The sequence below is a fragment of the Tachyglossus aculeatus genome, chromosome 5 (assembly GCF_015852505.1).
Source record: "Tachyglossus aculeatus isolate mTacAcu1 chromosome 5, mTacAcu1.pri, whole genome shotgun sequence".
Classification (NCBI taxonomy): domain Eukaryota; kingdom Metazoa; phylum Chordata; class Mammalia; order Monotremata; family Tachyglossidae; genus Tachyglossus; species Tachyglossus aculeatus.
In genome coordinates, this window is record NC_052070.1 from 88,349,381 (window position 1) to 88,365,804 (window position 16,424).

The 16,424-nt window shown below is 48.9% G+C and overlaps 1 protein-coding gene across 1 annotated transcript; it reads right to left on the minus strand.

Moving 5' to 3' along the window:
- Positions 1-1,071: 1,071 nt before the first annotated feature.
- NKX2-6 (NK2 homeobox 6) lies at positions 1,072-6,369 on the minus strand. Its single transcript, XM_038746918.1, is given in 3 exon segments — positions 1,072-1,389; positions 1,391-1,725; positions 5,994-6,369. Coding segments are annotated over 3 exon segments (903 nt in total). The 5' UTR covers positions 6,328-6,369; the 3' UTR covers positions 1,072-1,155.
- Positions 6,370-16,424: the final 10,055 nt, after the last annotated feature.

Consider the following 16,424-nt stretch of genomic DNA (forward strand, 5'->3'; position numbering starts at 1 on the left):
CGTTTGAGGTCTGTAGATTGTCAGCTTTTCGAGGTGAGCGATTTGAATGTTCCCAACACAAAGGTGTGAACATCTATTTTGCATTTTTACTTGCGAGATAATTATACAAGAAACAAACGAGGGAGCCGGGGATAGAACGATGAAAATAGAGAGGGCTATTTTCAGGAGGGACGTAACAGTTGAAGTTAGGAAACTCTAGAGGCTATGGTCTATTTCCCCAACTCGGCGCTTTCTCCAGAAAGCCACGGTGGGAAGGACGATTTGGGTCTTCCCCAGCTGAAGCCGGAACCAAGCAGAATTAGCATCTCTGGCGCCCAGTGTGAAACTGTTGACTTCCCTGGGCCTTCGCTCTCATCTCCACTCTGTCCCTTATGACTTCTCTTTATCCCTCGACCTCACAACCCTCCCGGTTGGAGGCTGGGCCAGGAGTTCGGGTTCCCGGGAGGGGACCCTGGTTTCTCTGGCCCTTCCCTCTCCCTCCCAGAGACTAGAGAAGCAGCGTGGCTCAGTGGAAAGAGCCCGGGCTTGGGAGTCAGTGGTCGTGGGTTCTAATCCCGGCTCCGCCGCTTGTCAGCTGAGCGACTCTGGGCAAGTCACTTCGCTTCTCTGTGCTCAGTTCCCTCATCTGTAAAACGGGGATGAAGAGTGTCAGCCCCGCATGGGGCACACATGTATGTATGCTGGTATCCTCCCCAGCGCTTAGAACAGTGCTTTGCACATAGTAAGCACTTAAATACCAAAGTTACTATTATTATGGAAAGGAAAAGAGCGGTCACCCCGGACCCGCCTCCGTTCTGCGCGAGTCCTGAGTTCTATTCGCGCCACCGGTGGGCTGGGTGACATTGGCCTAGTCACTTGCCCCTTGACTCCTGCCCGGAGGAAGAGGCTGCAGGGTCAGGCTGGTCCTTTGTGAGGAGGGTGGCACCGAAACGCTTTGCCAGTGCCAAGGCGGTGCCCCTCTGGGCCGACGTGAGCCGGACCCCGGACTGGTGGCAGGGTATGGGAGAGCAGGTCCTGTGGGGGTGGACTCGGTTTCCCCCCTCGAGGCTCTCCAGCTGGCCATCCCCCCTGGGGCGAGGTGGACGGGGGTGCGTTTGACCAGGCCTCGATTTCCTCGCGGGAGAGTGGGCACGGGCCCAGGGCTGCACCCAGGCCTCACCAGGCCCGAACCCCCTGCAGGGTGGCTTGCAGATGTCCCTGCTGGCTCTGGGCGGCCCCGGCCACGCCGAAGCTCACGTTGACCAGGTGGGCCGGAGGGGCCGGCCCCGAGGGGGCCCCGGGGTAGGCGCAGCCGTAGCCGGGCCCGTAAGGAGCGCTGCCGTAGCCGCTGTAATAGGAGTAGGGCCCCACGGCCACGTTGTAGGGGGCGGAGTAGGGCTGGGCCCCCCCCCAGGCAGGGCTTGCCATCCCGCACCAGGACGGGCACGGCCACCCTCCGAGGGGGCGGGGGGTGCCCCGCCAGCTCCAGGGACTTGTCCTGCCTCTGCCTCTTGCATTTGTAGCGCCGGTTCTGGAACCAGATCTTGACTTGGGTGGACGTGAGCTGCAGGGCGCCGGCCAGGTGCTCCCGCTCCGGGGCCGACAGATACTTCTGCTGCTTGAAGCGCCGCTCCAGCTCGTAGACCTGGGCCTGCGAGAAGAGCACCCGGGGCTTCCGCCGCTGCCGCGCCTTGGGCCGCTCGCCTTCGGGCTCCTGCCGCCTCTCCCCGGCCGCCGAGGCCGGCTCTGAAAGCAGAGGGGAGGGGACGGGCCGACAGAGAAACGCCACAGCATCGTCAGTCCGAAATCCTGCCACCGCTTTCCGACCCGGCGCTCCCCCTCCCCGCCCCAAGCGTGAATCCTTGCGCTCCATAAAAGATGATGATGGTATTTGTTAAGCGCTTACTATGTGCAAAGCACTGTTCTAAGCGCTGGGGGGGGATACAAGGTGATCAAGGTGTCCCACGTGAGGCTCACAGTCTTCAACCCCATTTTACAGATAGGGGAACTGAGGCTCTGAGAATTTAAGTGACTTGCCCAAGGTCACACAGCAGACATGTGGCAGAGTTGGGATTCGAACCCATGACCTCTGACTCCAAAGCAATAATATCCCCCCACCCACCACCAACACACACCATCACCTTTATTTGGCAATGCTTGTACTTGATTTGTACTTCCCGAGCGCTTAGGACAGTGCTCTGTACACAGTAAGCGCTCAATAAATACGATTGAATGAATGAATGCGCCCCCGCCTTTCTTCCACCTTTATTTGGCAATGCTTATACTTGATTTGTACTTCCCGATCCCTTAGTACGGTGCTCTGCACACAGTAAGCGCTCAATAAATACGATGGAATGAATTAATGCGCCCCCGCCTTTCTTCCACCTTTATTTGGCAATGCTTATACTTGATTTGTACTTCCCGAGCCCTTAGTACGGTGCTCTGCACACAGTAAGCGCTCAATAAATACGGTGGAATGAATGAATGTGCCCCCGTCTTTCTTCCACCTCTATTTGGCAATGCTTATACTTGATTTGTACTTCCCGAGCCTTTAGTACGGTGCTCTGCACACAGTAAGCGCTCAATAAATACGATGGAATGAATGAATGCGCCCCTACCTTTCTTCCACCTTAATTTGGCAATGTGCCCCCACCTTTCTTCCACCTTAATTTGGCAATGCGCTCCCACCTTTCTTCCACCTTTATTTGGCAATGCATGTACTTGATTTGTACTTCCCGAGAGCTTAGGACAGTGCTCTGAACACAGTAAGCTCTCAAAAAATACGATGGAATGAATGAATGCGCCCCCACCTTTCTCCCACCTTTATTTGGCAATACTCCCCCACACACACATTTCCTCCTTCCCCTCCCCGCAACGGTGAAAACACGGATACATATGGCACACACGTGTATCTGTATATACTCTTGTTTTATTCCCGGCTTACGATGTGTATACATCGCCCTCGTTTCTAACGCCTAGTATATACACACGCAATATTTGTGTACTCGAATTTTGTATATACAGTAAGTGTGCCTCCACGCGGATGAGGAAACCTGCGCTGTATGGGTGATTCCCCCGGGGTCTGGGATTCTGCACGACGTAATAAGGTACGATTCGATTCTCTGCGAATTTCAAGACTTCCCCCCCGCCCCCCGCGTCGATCCATGCCCCCAACTCTTCCCGGATTTCTCACTCTCCCGGCCTGGATGCTACTCGGTTTTCCAAAGCTGCGGCGGTGGGAGAAGGAGTCTGTGAGCCCGTTGTGGGCAGGGATTGTCTCTGTTGCTGAATTATACTTTCCAAGCGCTTAGTACAGTGCTCTGCACACAGTGAGCGCTCAATACAGAGACCGGTGAAGGTTCCAATCCGGAAGGAAAATACATTCTAGGCAAGGAGAAAAGAAACATCGATGCCCGGGGCCTAGAAGCGCAAAATCTCTCCAGGAGACATCAGGTATGGCTTTCCTCGCTGCAGAGAGCAGACCAGCCTGCCTCTTGGTGGGGGAAGGCAACGAATCCCGGTTCTGTCGCTTGAGAACCTCCTCCAGTTTTCCCGGCTCTTGTCGCTTGCAAAGTTCCTCCAGTTTTCCCGGCAGGATCCTGATTCGAAAACTGCAATGTTGGGGTTCCCCCGGCTTCACGGACAGGCCCTGGGGCCCGTCTGGCGTTTGCATCCACCTTTCTCTGGGATCCTCCTTCTGCCCTGTCCAAATTGGCCTTTTCCCTCCCCAGAAACAGGCACCTTTCCCTCCAACAAGTTCCATGGCTCCTCCAGAAGTGTATCCGTCTTGCATATCCATTTGGGATCCGGGTCACCTCGAACGTCGCTCCTTTTCCAGGGTCGGTTTCTGAGCTCCTTCTCACCGTCGGCTGCAGTCAAAAGGACAGGTTTCCCTTTGTGTCCAAGGCGTTTTCCTCCCTTCTCCCCCTGCCACTCCCCGACCCAATCCTCCTCTTCCTCCTCCTCCTCTTCTGTGTCTCTTCGTATTCCCCTTGCGCCCGATTCTGCATCTTGTGACTTGGAACATTTTTCTTTTTCTTTTTTTAAATTTCTGAGTGACTCTGCGGATTTAACGCCGGAACTGGGTAACGATCCTCAAAGCTGCTGAATGAAAAGGCGCTGTGACTTTAACGTTGAAATTTTAAATTGGGAAGAATAGGAGTTGTTTAGTTTGACTGCTCTGCTCAGGATCAGTCATCAAACACATGGATTTCAATTTGCTGGGTGCATTTGAGCGCCAACAATTTCTATAGAGGCCTCCCATCTGATTTCCAAGAAGGACATGGAGTGTTGGATTTTAAAGGCGCACTTGGAGAGGGGAGAGAGGGGGGAGGAATTCGGTAGTCGATTACAATCGGTTTGGGTTACAAGTGGCGAGGGAAATCAAGCGAGGAAAAAAAATTAATTTCGTGGGAAGATATATGGATACGTTATTTGTAGCAAGTATGCTAAGCCCAGATTTGAGGCACCGGGTGATTTGGGACAGAGGATTAGGGCGTATGATTTTACTTTTTTACGCGTGAAATTTCTTCGTTTTATCCCAACTCCATCTGTCGCTATCCAGAGAGAACGGGAACGCGCGCACTACACATACTCACACGCACACCTACATACAGATTCCGTTCTTCGTAATAAACCAACCGATTTTTGTTATTCAAAAGTCTCCGGGTGCAAAATGAACTGGAAGCACCCTTGTTTAGGAAAATGGCCCCGTCATTGTCTTGGCTCCTGGCTTTAAGGACTCTCGTCAGACAGTTTTATATTTGTAACATACTAAGCTTTGTAGTGTGATTCCATTTAAAAAAGGGGCAAAAGAAACGAAATCGATTCGGAAATGTGTTTGAGGAGCTGGAGAAAATCCCTCACCTATCTTTTTCCCCTTCGTTTTGACGTCCAATGCAAGTCTGCTCCGAACTATAAATTCCCCGAAAGTCGACTAACTTTGGAACGGGTTGTTTCCAAGGCGGCCTGGTGGTAGTCGTGTCCGACGCTTCGTTTTCCTTCTGGTTTTGGCGGAGACAGGATCACCCTCCGGGCCTGGAATTCTGACGGAGTTGAGGCTGTAGCTCGAGATTGCCGGTGTTCGGATCGTTGGCCAACAAGGCTATTTATTCTCGCCCCCACGCAGTCCCGGAGCCACAGCTGCTGGTAGGTGGCCCCCGGAGAAGTTCCCTGGCCCAGGATGCTCAGAAGGTCTTTTGAGCCCAACTATCGCTGATGGGCCCAGGATTTCCACCCTTGCCTCTCTAGCCTTGTCCTCGTCTCCTACAGTCCCACCTTTTCTCCCTGGCCAAGTGCGTTGCCCACCCTCCTCGGGATGGTGGGAGAAGGGCGATATAGCCTCTCAATAGTTGCGATTTCGGGAAGTGAAAGACAGGGAAGAAGCGCGGGCGCCCCGAGGGCGAGGATCCCAGTCGTGGTAATGGAAAATCATCATCATAATGATGATAGTTATGGTATTTGAGCATTTAAGCGCTTAGTACAGTGCTCTGCACACAATAAGCGCTCAATAAATACTATTGAGTGAATGGATGGGCCAGGCACTGTGCTAAGCGCTGGATGGATACAAGCAAATCGGGTTGGACGCAGTCCCCGTTCCACGTGGGGCTCACACTCTCAATCCCAATTTTACAGATGAGGTAACTGAGGCCCAGAGAAGTGAAGCGACTTGCCCAAGGTCACGCAGCAGATGAGTGGCGGAGCCGGGATTAGAAATGGCCCTGGTTTGCCTGAGCGTTTCCTTGGGAATAAGGCTTGGAGTGGTGTGTAGTTGAGCCCAGGAGAAGAGTATAGGATGAGGGAGGGAGAGGGGTAAATTACGGGGTTGGGGAAAGGGGATTGAAGAGTCGGGATGCTCATTAGGACCCAAGAGGAGAGATGATGGCGGGGAGGGAGAACGGAGGATTCTGACAGAGGAAGGCGGGGTGCGCGAGGAGGAGGAGGAGGTTTGGGGAGAATCCTTGCCTTTTCCAACCCCAAACCGCCTGCTTACGGAAAGCTCCCGGCTTACTCACTTGGGTCCCCCGCCGTCTCCATCTCCACCTCCACGTCCAGGGCCGTGTCGCAGGGGCTCCCCAAGGCCTCGAACTCGTCCCCAATCCTCCTGCAGCTGCCCCCGGGGCCGTCTTCTCCCTGGGACCCCAGGTCCCCCCGGAGGTAGGCGCCGCCGCCGCCGCCGGGGCTTCGCTCTGCGCCCAGGGCGCAGGAGGGGAGCAAAGAAGCCGGGCCCCCCAGCAGCTCGGGCGCCAGGTAGCCCGGGGCGATGGCCGCCTGGCAGCCCTGTTGCTGCTCCAGCCTCAGGATGTCTTTGACCGAGAAAGGGGTGGAGGTGACGGGGCTGGGGAGCATCCTGAAAGTGGAGGGGGGGGGGGGAGGAGGCAGAGGAGGAGCCCCCGGCGGGTGGATGGTGAGCCCCCTGGAGCGGCCGCCAGTCACCTCCCCCGGGTCCAGGGCTGCCTTTGCCCCTGGTCCCGTGGCCCCCAGCTCGGTGACAGGCGCCTAGTGTCCGAGCCCGCCTGCGCTTGCTGCCTCTCAGACGTCCCCATGGGTTTTGGGCGATCCAGAGGTTGGGAACCGGGAGGCAGCCTGCCTCATTGGCTCCCCCAGGAACCACGTGAACCCACCCTGCACCTTCCCGCCTGGAGCCTTCATCCCCTCTCCTCCCCCCCATCCCACCCCATCCCGTCTCTCCCATCGCTGCTCATTCCCCGGGGCTTCATTCCCTCCCCGGAGGCCTTTACCGCTTCGCCCCAGGGCGAGACCCCGTCCGCACAATTTCCAGGAAAGGTGCAAAGTAGGAAAAAAAGTGGGGGCCCTCTTTCCTGCCAATTTCCCCCCTTTCCCATCTCCCCCAGAGTAAGGAGCAGGTGGGAGGCTGTAGGACTAGCTTAGGTCTGCCCTGCTTCGGCTACAGGAAGGAGGTGGGAGGATTCTGCCTTCCCAGCTCGGATGCTCGAGACAGAACGCTTCAAGAAAGGCCCGCCGAGTGGGGCCGGTAATTCTTTCCTGGGGGGACTTTGGCCGCTATTTTTCACATCAGCCGTGGGGACAAAGGGGAAGAGGGAGAAACGGAGCCACGAAGCTGTCTGAGTTGGGAAAGGGGAGCCAGGACGGTGATCAGGTGTCCTGATTTCCAGAGTGGCAGCCTCCCTCCTAAATTAAGCTTTCTACGAATCCGGGGGAGGGCTCGGCTTTTCAGACAATTAGTATTAGTTCGGTGTTCCCCAATTTCCCGTCTTACCCACCAGATGCTTTCCTTGTCCATTTGCACACTATTTTAACGTCCGACTCCCCCCTGTAGACTGTAAGCTCCTTGTGGGTGGGCATCGCGTCTACCAACTCTTGTATTGTACTTTTCCCAGACACTTTGTACAGTGCTCCACGCACAATAAACGTTCAGTAATTAGCGTTGATTTCGTGATTACACAGCGCTAAGCCTAGGAAAGAGTTGGGCCTGGGAAGCACCCGCGGCCCAGTGGAGAGAGCACGGGCCCCAGATGACCTGGGTTCTAATCCTGACTCCGTCACTTGTCTGCTGTGCTGCAAGTCACTTCACTTCCCTGTACCTGTTACCTCATCTGTAAAATGGGGATTAAGACTGTGAGCTCCGTGTGGGATGTGGACTGGGTCCAACCTCATTAGCTTGTATCTAACCTAACACTTAGTACGGTGCCTAGCGCTTAACAAATTCCGTTAAAAAAATTGGAGAGGGATTTTCGCGTCTTTCGGTGCTGAAACGCGATGATGAAGCATCAGGGGCGAGGCTTAGAAGAGATGAGGCGGGCCAAAGTCTGGGAGGGGGAAAGATCAGATCCAGTCGCCAGGGGATCGGGGAGTCGGGAGAAGATAGCGGTATTGTTTATATTTGAAAGTCAAACGACACCCATTATCCCTTTCCAACCTACGCTAAAAGGAGACTGGATTTGAGGGCGAGGAGCGCGGAGGCTCAGAGCCCGGTTAAAGAGGCCAAAATTAGGAGGCTGAGTAGTGGCCACTCCACACATCCCTCCCTCCCTCCTTCCTTCCTTCCTTTTTCTATTACTTTCTTTGCTCTCTGCCCCTTAGACTGTGAACACCGTTCGGGACAGGGACTATGTCCGATCTGATTATCTTGTATCTAACCCAGTGCTTAGCACAGTGCTTGGCACATAGTAAGCGTTAATACTCATCATTATTATCATCATTATCTCCATCATCTCTCCTTTCTCTTCCACGTCCTCAAGAAGCAAGCTCGTTGTGGGTAGGGAATGTGTCTCTTGTTGTACTCTCCCAAGTGTTTAGTACAGTGCTTTGTGCTACTCATTTATTATTGTCATCATCATCCCCATCACCTCTCCTTTCTCTTCCATGTTCTCAAGAAGCAAGCTCGTTGTGGGCAGGGAATGTGTCTCTTGTTGTATTGTACTCTCCCAAGTGCTTAGTACAGTGCTTTGCACTACTCATTTATTATTATTGTCATCATCATCCCCATCATCTCTCCTTTCTCGTCCACGTCCTCAAGAAGCAAGCTCGTTGTGGGCAGGGAATGTGTCTCTTGTTGTATTGTACTCTCCCAAGTGCTTAGTACAGTGCTTTGCGCACAGTAAGCGCTCAATAAATACGATTGGATGAATGAATTCAGAGTGACCTGTGTGCCCTATCCTTGGCACATAGTAAGCGCTTAACAAATGCCACCATTATTATTATAAGGGTCCAAGGAAAAGGCCTGTCGTCCGTTGCAGCGGCTAATGAAACATTTATTGAGAGTGTTTTTGATTGCTATGCTAAGAAATGTTTTCGTGCATCAGAGGATTTTCAAGCTTGGGCAGAAAGTAATATGATTGCTTTAGTTGTTTTTAAAAGTTGTTTTTAAAAGCCGCCTTCCAAAGACGGCTCTTTCTGGATCTTGAAGGTAGGAATCGATTTGTGTAGTGGGACCCAGGACAGGGCAGGGAGGCAGTGTGTCCTAGTACGAGCCTGAGAGTCACTTACTAAGCACTTACTGTGTTCACAGCTCTGTACTAAGCGCTTGGGAGAGTACAAAATAACAGATACATTTCCTGCCCACAATAATTTTATTTATTTATTTTCTGATGTGTATATATCTATAATCCTATTTATTTATATAGTTGCTATTGATGCCTGTTTACTTACTTTGATGCCTGTCTCCCCCCTTCTAGACTGTGAGCCCGTTGCGGACAGGGATTGTCTTTTCAAGCGCTTAGTACAGTGCTCTGCACACAACACTCAATAAATACGACTGAATGAATGAACGAGGGTTTTAATCCCTAGCTGCACCACTTGTCTGCTGTGTGACATTGGGCTAGTCACTTAACTTTTCCGGGCCTCAATTAGCTCATATATAAAATGGGAAATAACTGTGAACCCCACGTGGTATATGGACTGTGTCCAACCTGGTTACCTTGTTTCTACCGTAACGGTTAGTGCAGTGCCTGGTACACAGTAAGTGCTCAACGAATACCATTTTTTTAAAGGCGTGCTCTGGTGGGAGGGTGATGCGTGTCGACCCTCCTTTCTTGCCGCGCAGCGTGAGCAGACAGGATCAGTATGGGGATGAGGAGGCAAAGCCCAGCCCAGAGCCGACTTCGAATGCGCCAAGGATGGCGACTGTTTTGTCTGGAGATGTGAAGCTTGTCTGGCTGTGGGAGGAGGGGAAGGAGGGAGAGAGAGAAAAACGCACCAATCCTTCACCAGTTTGCCCCTCGTGGTCCGGAGCCGCCCGAAATTAGATTGATGAACTCGGACTTTAAGTGGGATGGTAGCCGAGTGGGAGAGGGAATGTACTGGTTACAAGGAAGATGTCACAACTGATTGGACTCCCTGAAAGGGAAGAAGCATGTCTCTATCTTTGCTTCTCTCCTCCTCCTTCTCAAGCCTGTTGATGCCTGTTTACTTGTTTTGATTCCTGTCTCCCCCCTTCTAGATTGTGAGCCCGCTGTGGTTAGGGATTGTCTCTCTTTGCTGCTGAATTGTACTTGAGAAGCACTTAGTACAGTGCTCTGCACACAGTAAACGCTCAATAAATACGATTGAATGAATGAAGCCCGAGAGCAATCAGTCAGTTCTCCCCTCGCCCTGAACGAGGGTGGGTGAGGCTGTCAAATGAAACCCAAGGGTTAGGCCTCCGGGAGGAATCCGAGCCTCTCCTTACTGGAAATCTTCGCTCAAGATGCCGGGGAGAAGAGGGGCTGGGAGAAGAGTGGTGCGGCGGGGACTCAGGTGTTCTGATTTTCCCCATCTCCATTTCCCTCTGTCCCTTCCGCGGTTCTGTCTAGAGTCAGGGGAATGGACTAGGGTGGAAGGAGTTCGTATCCTCACATCTCCCCTCTAAACTGTAAAGTCGGTTGTTGTTGTTACTGTTGTTTTTTTTAAGACAGTTAAGTGCTTACCAGGTGCCAGGCACTGAACTAAACTAATCAGGTTGGACACAGTCCATGTCCTACATGGGGCTCCCTGTACTGATCCCCATTTTCCAGATGAGTAACTGAGAAGCAAAGTTAAGGGACTTACCCAAGTTCACACAGCAGACAAGTGGCAGAGCCAGGATTAGAACCCAGGCCCTTCTGACTCCCGGGCCCATGCTTTCTCCACTGGGCTAGGCTACTTCTCTTTGTGAGCAAGGAACTTGTCTACCAACTCTGTTGGTACTCTTCCAAGTGCTTAGTACAGTGCTCTGCATATAATAAGTGCTCAATAAATCCCATTGATTGATTAATTGATTGAAACTGGCCGAACTAGGGAGGCCAGGGGAAAGCTGATGCGGTCAGCTGTTGGGAGCCCTGGGGATGGGGTCTGCTTTCTGACCAGTGCTATCCTGGGCCGGCATTGCCCGACCCCTACCTCTCCTGAAAGTTGACCACTCAGGAGGGAGAGAGTCCTCCTCCCTTCCCCTAAGCCTTCCGACCGAGATGGAGGAGGAGGAGAATTGGGTGGGGTAGTGGGGGGGGGGGGGTCATAAAAAGCATCAGACCGATTTAACTTCAATTAAGATCGCATTAGCCACTGGATTTCCTCGATAAGGGCTGAGAGAGTGCAGGGCCTCGGGCTTTCAGGATCACCCGGTTCAGGGGGAGGAGAGGGCAGTGTTGGAAGAGGAGTTGATCGGCTGAGGCCAAGATGTGGTGGGAATGAGTAGCCTCTGAATGGGAGAGAAACCTTCTAAGGAAACGGAAACCTTTGGTCCTGCCAGTGTGTGTGTGTTGGGGGGGGGGGCGGGGGGAAGGGGTTGTCACCAAGGAGTTAGAGTGAACTAGGACAGTGTTTGTGCATCCCCACATAAACAACATGCATAAACTGTCAGTAAATCTAAATGCTCCTTTTCATTCATTCATTCAATCGTATTTATTGAGCATTTACTGTGTGCAGAGCACTGTACTAAGCGTTTGGGAAGTACAAGTTGGCAACATAAGCATATGGAGGGTGTGTCATGTGTAATAATCATATTGATGTTTGTTAAGCACTTACTATGTGCCATGCATTGTTCTAAGTGCTGGGGTAGATACAAGGTGATCAGATTGTCCCCCGTGGGCCTCACAGTCTTCATCCCCATTTTACAGATGAGGTTGGTAACTGAGTCACAGAGAAGTGAAGTGACTTGCCCAAAGTCACACAGCTGATAAACGGTGGAGTTGGGATTCAAACCTAAGATCTCTTACTCCCTAGCCCGTGCTCTTGCCACTAAGCCATGCTGCTTCTATGCTCAATACCAGATAACCTAATATATCATGGGATTCCAAATATGCACTGTAGTTTACACCACTTATATGTTTTTTTTTTTTCCACTATGCTTCCCCCAGCCCCAAGGCACTTATGTACATATCTGTAATTTTTTTTATTTGTATTGATGTCTGTCTCCCCAACTCTAGACTGTGAGCTTGTTGTGGGCAGGGAATGTCACTGTTTATTGTTGTGTTGTATTTTTCCAAGCACTTAGTACAGTGCTTTGCACACAGAAAACTCTCAATAAGTGTGACTGAATGAATATATATACCTCTATAGATATATAGAGGTAGCTATAAATAATGATATTCAATTATCTTAAGTCACAGGAGTGGCCAATGAGTCCTTTCTGAGTCGTTTTATCCCAGGCTCCCGCAATGGTAGGAAATCCGGTCCTGGAAGTTCCCACCAGAATTAAGCCTTGAGTATATATTCATTATAGAGAAGCAGCATGGCCTATTGGTTAAAGCTCAGGCCTGGGAGTTAAAGGACCTGGGTTCTAATACCCACTCTGCCACCTGTCCACTGTGTGACCTTGGGCAAGTCACTTAACTTCTCTGGTCCACACCTCATTCGTAAAATGGAGATTAACATTATGAGCCCCATGTGGGATATGGACTCTGTCCAACTTGATTAGCTTGTATCTACTGCAATGCTCAGTAGGGTGCCTGACACATAGTAAGTGCTTAACAAATACCATAAAAAAATGAGGGGAGCAAAATATTTTAGGTAAATATATTGCATCATATATCTATATGTAAATATAGATAGTGTATATACACATATCCTATATTAACCTGATAATAAATGCAGGATTGATGTAGTAGAAAACATGAAGTACGATTTGTACATTGTGGCAGCCATTTGCCAAATGGAAATGTTTAATTTTGCATGTAGGCAAGTTCATTTTTCTCCATTTTATTTTATGTAGAGAGGCTCTGCGTCAATAATACCCTCACTGAATATGTAATCTCTATTCTCAGTCCTTTTGATCATACAGATCTGACTGATTTGCCTGGGTATTTTTGTAGCCTGTCATCTTCTGAGCCTGGCTTTAGTTCCTTTGAGGATTTTTTTTTTTTTTGTATTGCAATGGAGGAAAAAAAAAGCTGAAAAAGATTTCTTCAATGAGAAGTAGTCCACTTGCTATTTCTTAAAAGTTCTTATAGTGCTATTTGAACTGTTGGCAGGATTTTGTTCTGCTCTCACTTCCACTCACCCTCTAACAAAGCTCAGACATGGTTGTTTAGTCTCCCCCGACAAACTTCAGTGGCTAACCTCCTCGAGCAGTTTTCTTACTAAGATGGGCCTTGGTTGTCAATTATCACTGGCCTCTGACTTATTTCCTGAGTCATCACCCATGACAGCCAAGAGGGGATAAGACTCCAGGGTCTCCTTCCTAGTCTTCCAGAGACACTCCTTCAAAAATACAATTTAGGAAGTGAAAAAAATAACCCTGGCAGTCCCCTTGCCTTAGTCACCTTCGGCTTTTTAACTCCCAAGAAGTTGTAGATCAAATTGAGTTAACTGCTGAGCTGTGAGGCAATTCTCGATAGAATCCCATCTGAAGTCCTGATAGGAGCCTCCTTATCTCGGCTGTTACTCGACTGAACATCCATTTCAATTAAAATTCCAAGCTGGCTTCGGAAGGCTCGGTGTGTGCTGATTGTACTGACAGAACAGGGATGGGGGTTGGCCTCGCTTTTGCTGATATCTCTCTATGCCACCAAAATAGCCGGATTGGACTATTAGGGAAACCCTGAAAAAATAAACTACAGGGACCCAGGCCGGGGGAAAAGAGATTCAGAAACCAGAGAGCAAATAAATACTACAGCCAAGGGAAGAGGCAGTGCAGGCAGTCACTGAGTTAGCCCTAAATTTTGACTTTGGATGTACTGAATTCAACTGTGGCTCCCTGAGAGTGGGTTCAGGACTGGCATGAGGAATGTGAAATTTTGTATCAGTCTATTTATTGAAAATTTCCAGACACATTACATACCAGCTTCTCCATTACACTGTGTGTTTGGAGAATAATTTTTAGTAAACCGAACTGGCATTTTCACAGAACTCCTTATACACTGTACATGGTTTGAATAATTGCAATGGATATTATATTTAAGCAAAGAATGTAATAAAGTACTTAACCTCCTATACAACTCCATATAAAATGCATTCACACATATAATGACCTTGAGGTCTCTTTGGCTATTTTTTCTGTGATCCTTTAATACAATATATAAACTTTCACATTGAGCGTGTGCTGTTATTACATATATCAACCATACTGAATGTAGGAGCAGATAACTTGGAAGATTCAGTGGCATCTGTGAGCATGGGTGGAAGAGATTTTTAGCTTTTGCAACATTCTTACTAATGTAAATTTAACATCTTTTTAAAGAAAAGTCAAACACTTAAAAACTAGAAATCCTGTTTAATTTTAACTCTATATTCATTCAATCATATTTATTGAGCACTTACTGTGTGCAGAGCACTGTACTAAGCATATGAGAAGTACAAATCGGCAACATATAGAGACGGTCCTTACTCAACAACAGGCTCACAGTCTAGAAGGGGGAGACAGACAACAAAACAAGTAGACATCACTGCAGTATACTAAAGAGAACTGTGCACTCTGGAAATACACTGCTTTCCTCCTTAAAACCTGTTCTCAGGCTGCATCTGTGGACTGTCACTTGACCCAAATAATGAAAGCAGTATATTCATTTTTATCCTGGCTGGCTTTGAAGTGCATTATGAACACTAGTGCAGAGAGAGGTACTTTAATGATATACATTGTAAATATATTTAATTTTTGATAAATAGTGTTCTGAAATGCTTATGTTTATTCTACATTTATGCACGTGGAACTCATGTCATTACACAATTGCACACACACTTGTCCATGTACGGAGAATCTTAAAGGCTTGCACAAATAACAGCTCTTACAAATTATTCCATTAGCCCCATGGAGTTCTAACAAACAAACCAAAAAAACCTCTACAGGACTAAAGGGAATATTGTGAAACCTCTTGTTAAGAATGGTGTTCAGCTCCCCACAGTTCAAACTGAGAAGTTCAGCAATAATGATGAGGAACACTGTAACAGAGTTATACAATGCATACACGACTAGGAGGACATAAGATAGGGTCGTGTTTGCTTTAAAAATAAGAAAATAAATACTTTCTTAGTATACACACCTTTCCTGGAGGGTCAAAAGTGAAAGTCTTTCCAATTCCTTATGTTTGGAACTTCTTGGGCAGCAGGGACTTGGAAGAAGTATCTTTTGGCTTTGACAATTGATTCCATGGGGTCAGTGACCATCCATGGTTGTATGTTCCACCATAATCTGCAACTGCATTTTTGAGAAGGGCCCCCGGATTCCTGGGGTTTCCACTTTCCTGGTGATGAGGTGACATCCTCTACATTCTCTGACCACTCTTTACTTTCCTTGACCCATGCTACCACTACGGTTCCTCTTCCCGTTAAAGCTGCTGTAAGTTGTCCTTGGATTAACACACAAGCTAGTCCTGATCCGGGAGGGAGTATTTGGGATAGAACTGTCATTTTTCTCTGTAGGAAAATAGAAATTCTCTAAGTAGATATGCATCATGTGTGTGCACGCATACACACACACACACACACACACATACACACGCAAAGTGCAGTTCCTCAACTTCAATGATGTGACTGAATAAGATTTTATCCATGTGTGGAAATGTGTCTGACAAGACTATTTTTGACCGTCCATCCTTCTCTGTGCACAAAAGGAGGGCATTCTTTGTGATGCCAGTGCACTTATAATCTGTATTGCCTCGTATTGTTTTTAATTCTGCCTCTTTGAATCATGGCCTCATGGCCTTCCTGAAGGTATCAGTAGAGAAACACAGCCCATTGGGAAATATTTTCCAATTTTTTGATGATCTGACTAGGGAGTTAGAAGCTGGTTTGTAGCAATTCCTGAGTAGATCAATTTTCAGAAAGGTCCACTCATCCCTAGGAGAGTCTCAGTTCCATGGGGACAGTGAGGGCCCTGTTCCAATCACAAGCTCCACAGGCCGTTAGTGATGTGCTAAAGTAGCATTAAAAAGAAACTGGGACTGGGAGCCAGAAATCTTGAGTTCTAATCTTCCAGAGACCTTAACTCTTCTGGACCTGTTTCCTCATCTAGTACAATGGAGATAAAATATTTATTTTCCCTAATACAATTGTAAGCCTCATTTAGAACAGAGTTAGCACCTCATCTGATTGTCTTATAAACACCCTAGAACTAAGCACAAAGTAATAGTATAATTGGGCATTTTCATAACTTCACTGTGCCTTAGTTTCTTCATCTGTAAGTGGGGAATACCTGGTCTCTATCCCCCTTAGGCTGTTGGACAATCACTGGGTCTAACCTGATTGTCTTGTATCTACCCCAGGCTTTCTACATTGTTTGCCTCTCACCAAGCTCCTAATACCACTATTATCATGTGCCTAATTCTCAGGTATATATAAGACAATCAGATAGATGAAGTTTCTGTTCTTCCTATTGTTTTAATTCCTCATCTTTGTATCATGGCCTGCCTGAAGCTATGAATAGGGAAACACAGTCCGTTGGGAAATATTTTCCAAATTCTTGATGATCTGACCAGTGAGTTAGAAGGTGGCTTCCTGATTTCCAGACCTGTGCTCTTTTCCACTAAGCCACTCTGCTTCCCCCGGAAGCACTCAAAAATAAATACCACAAC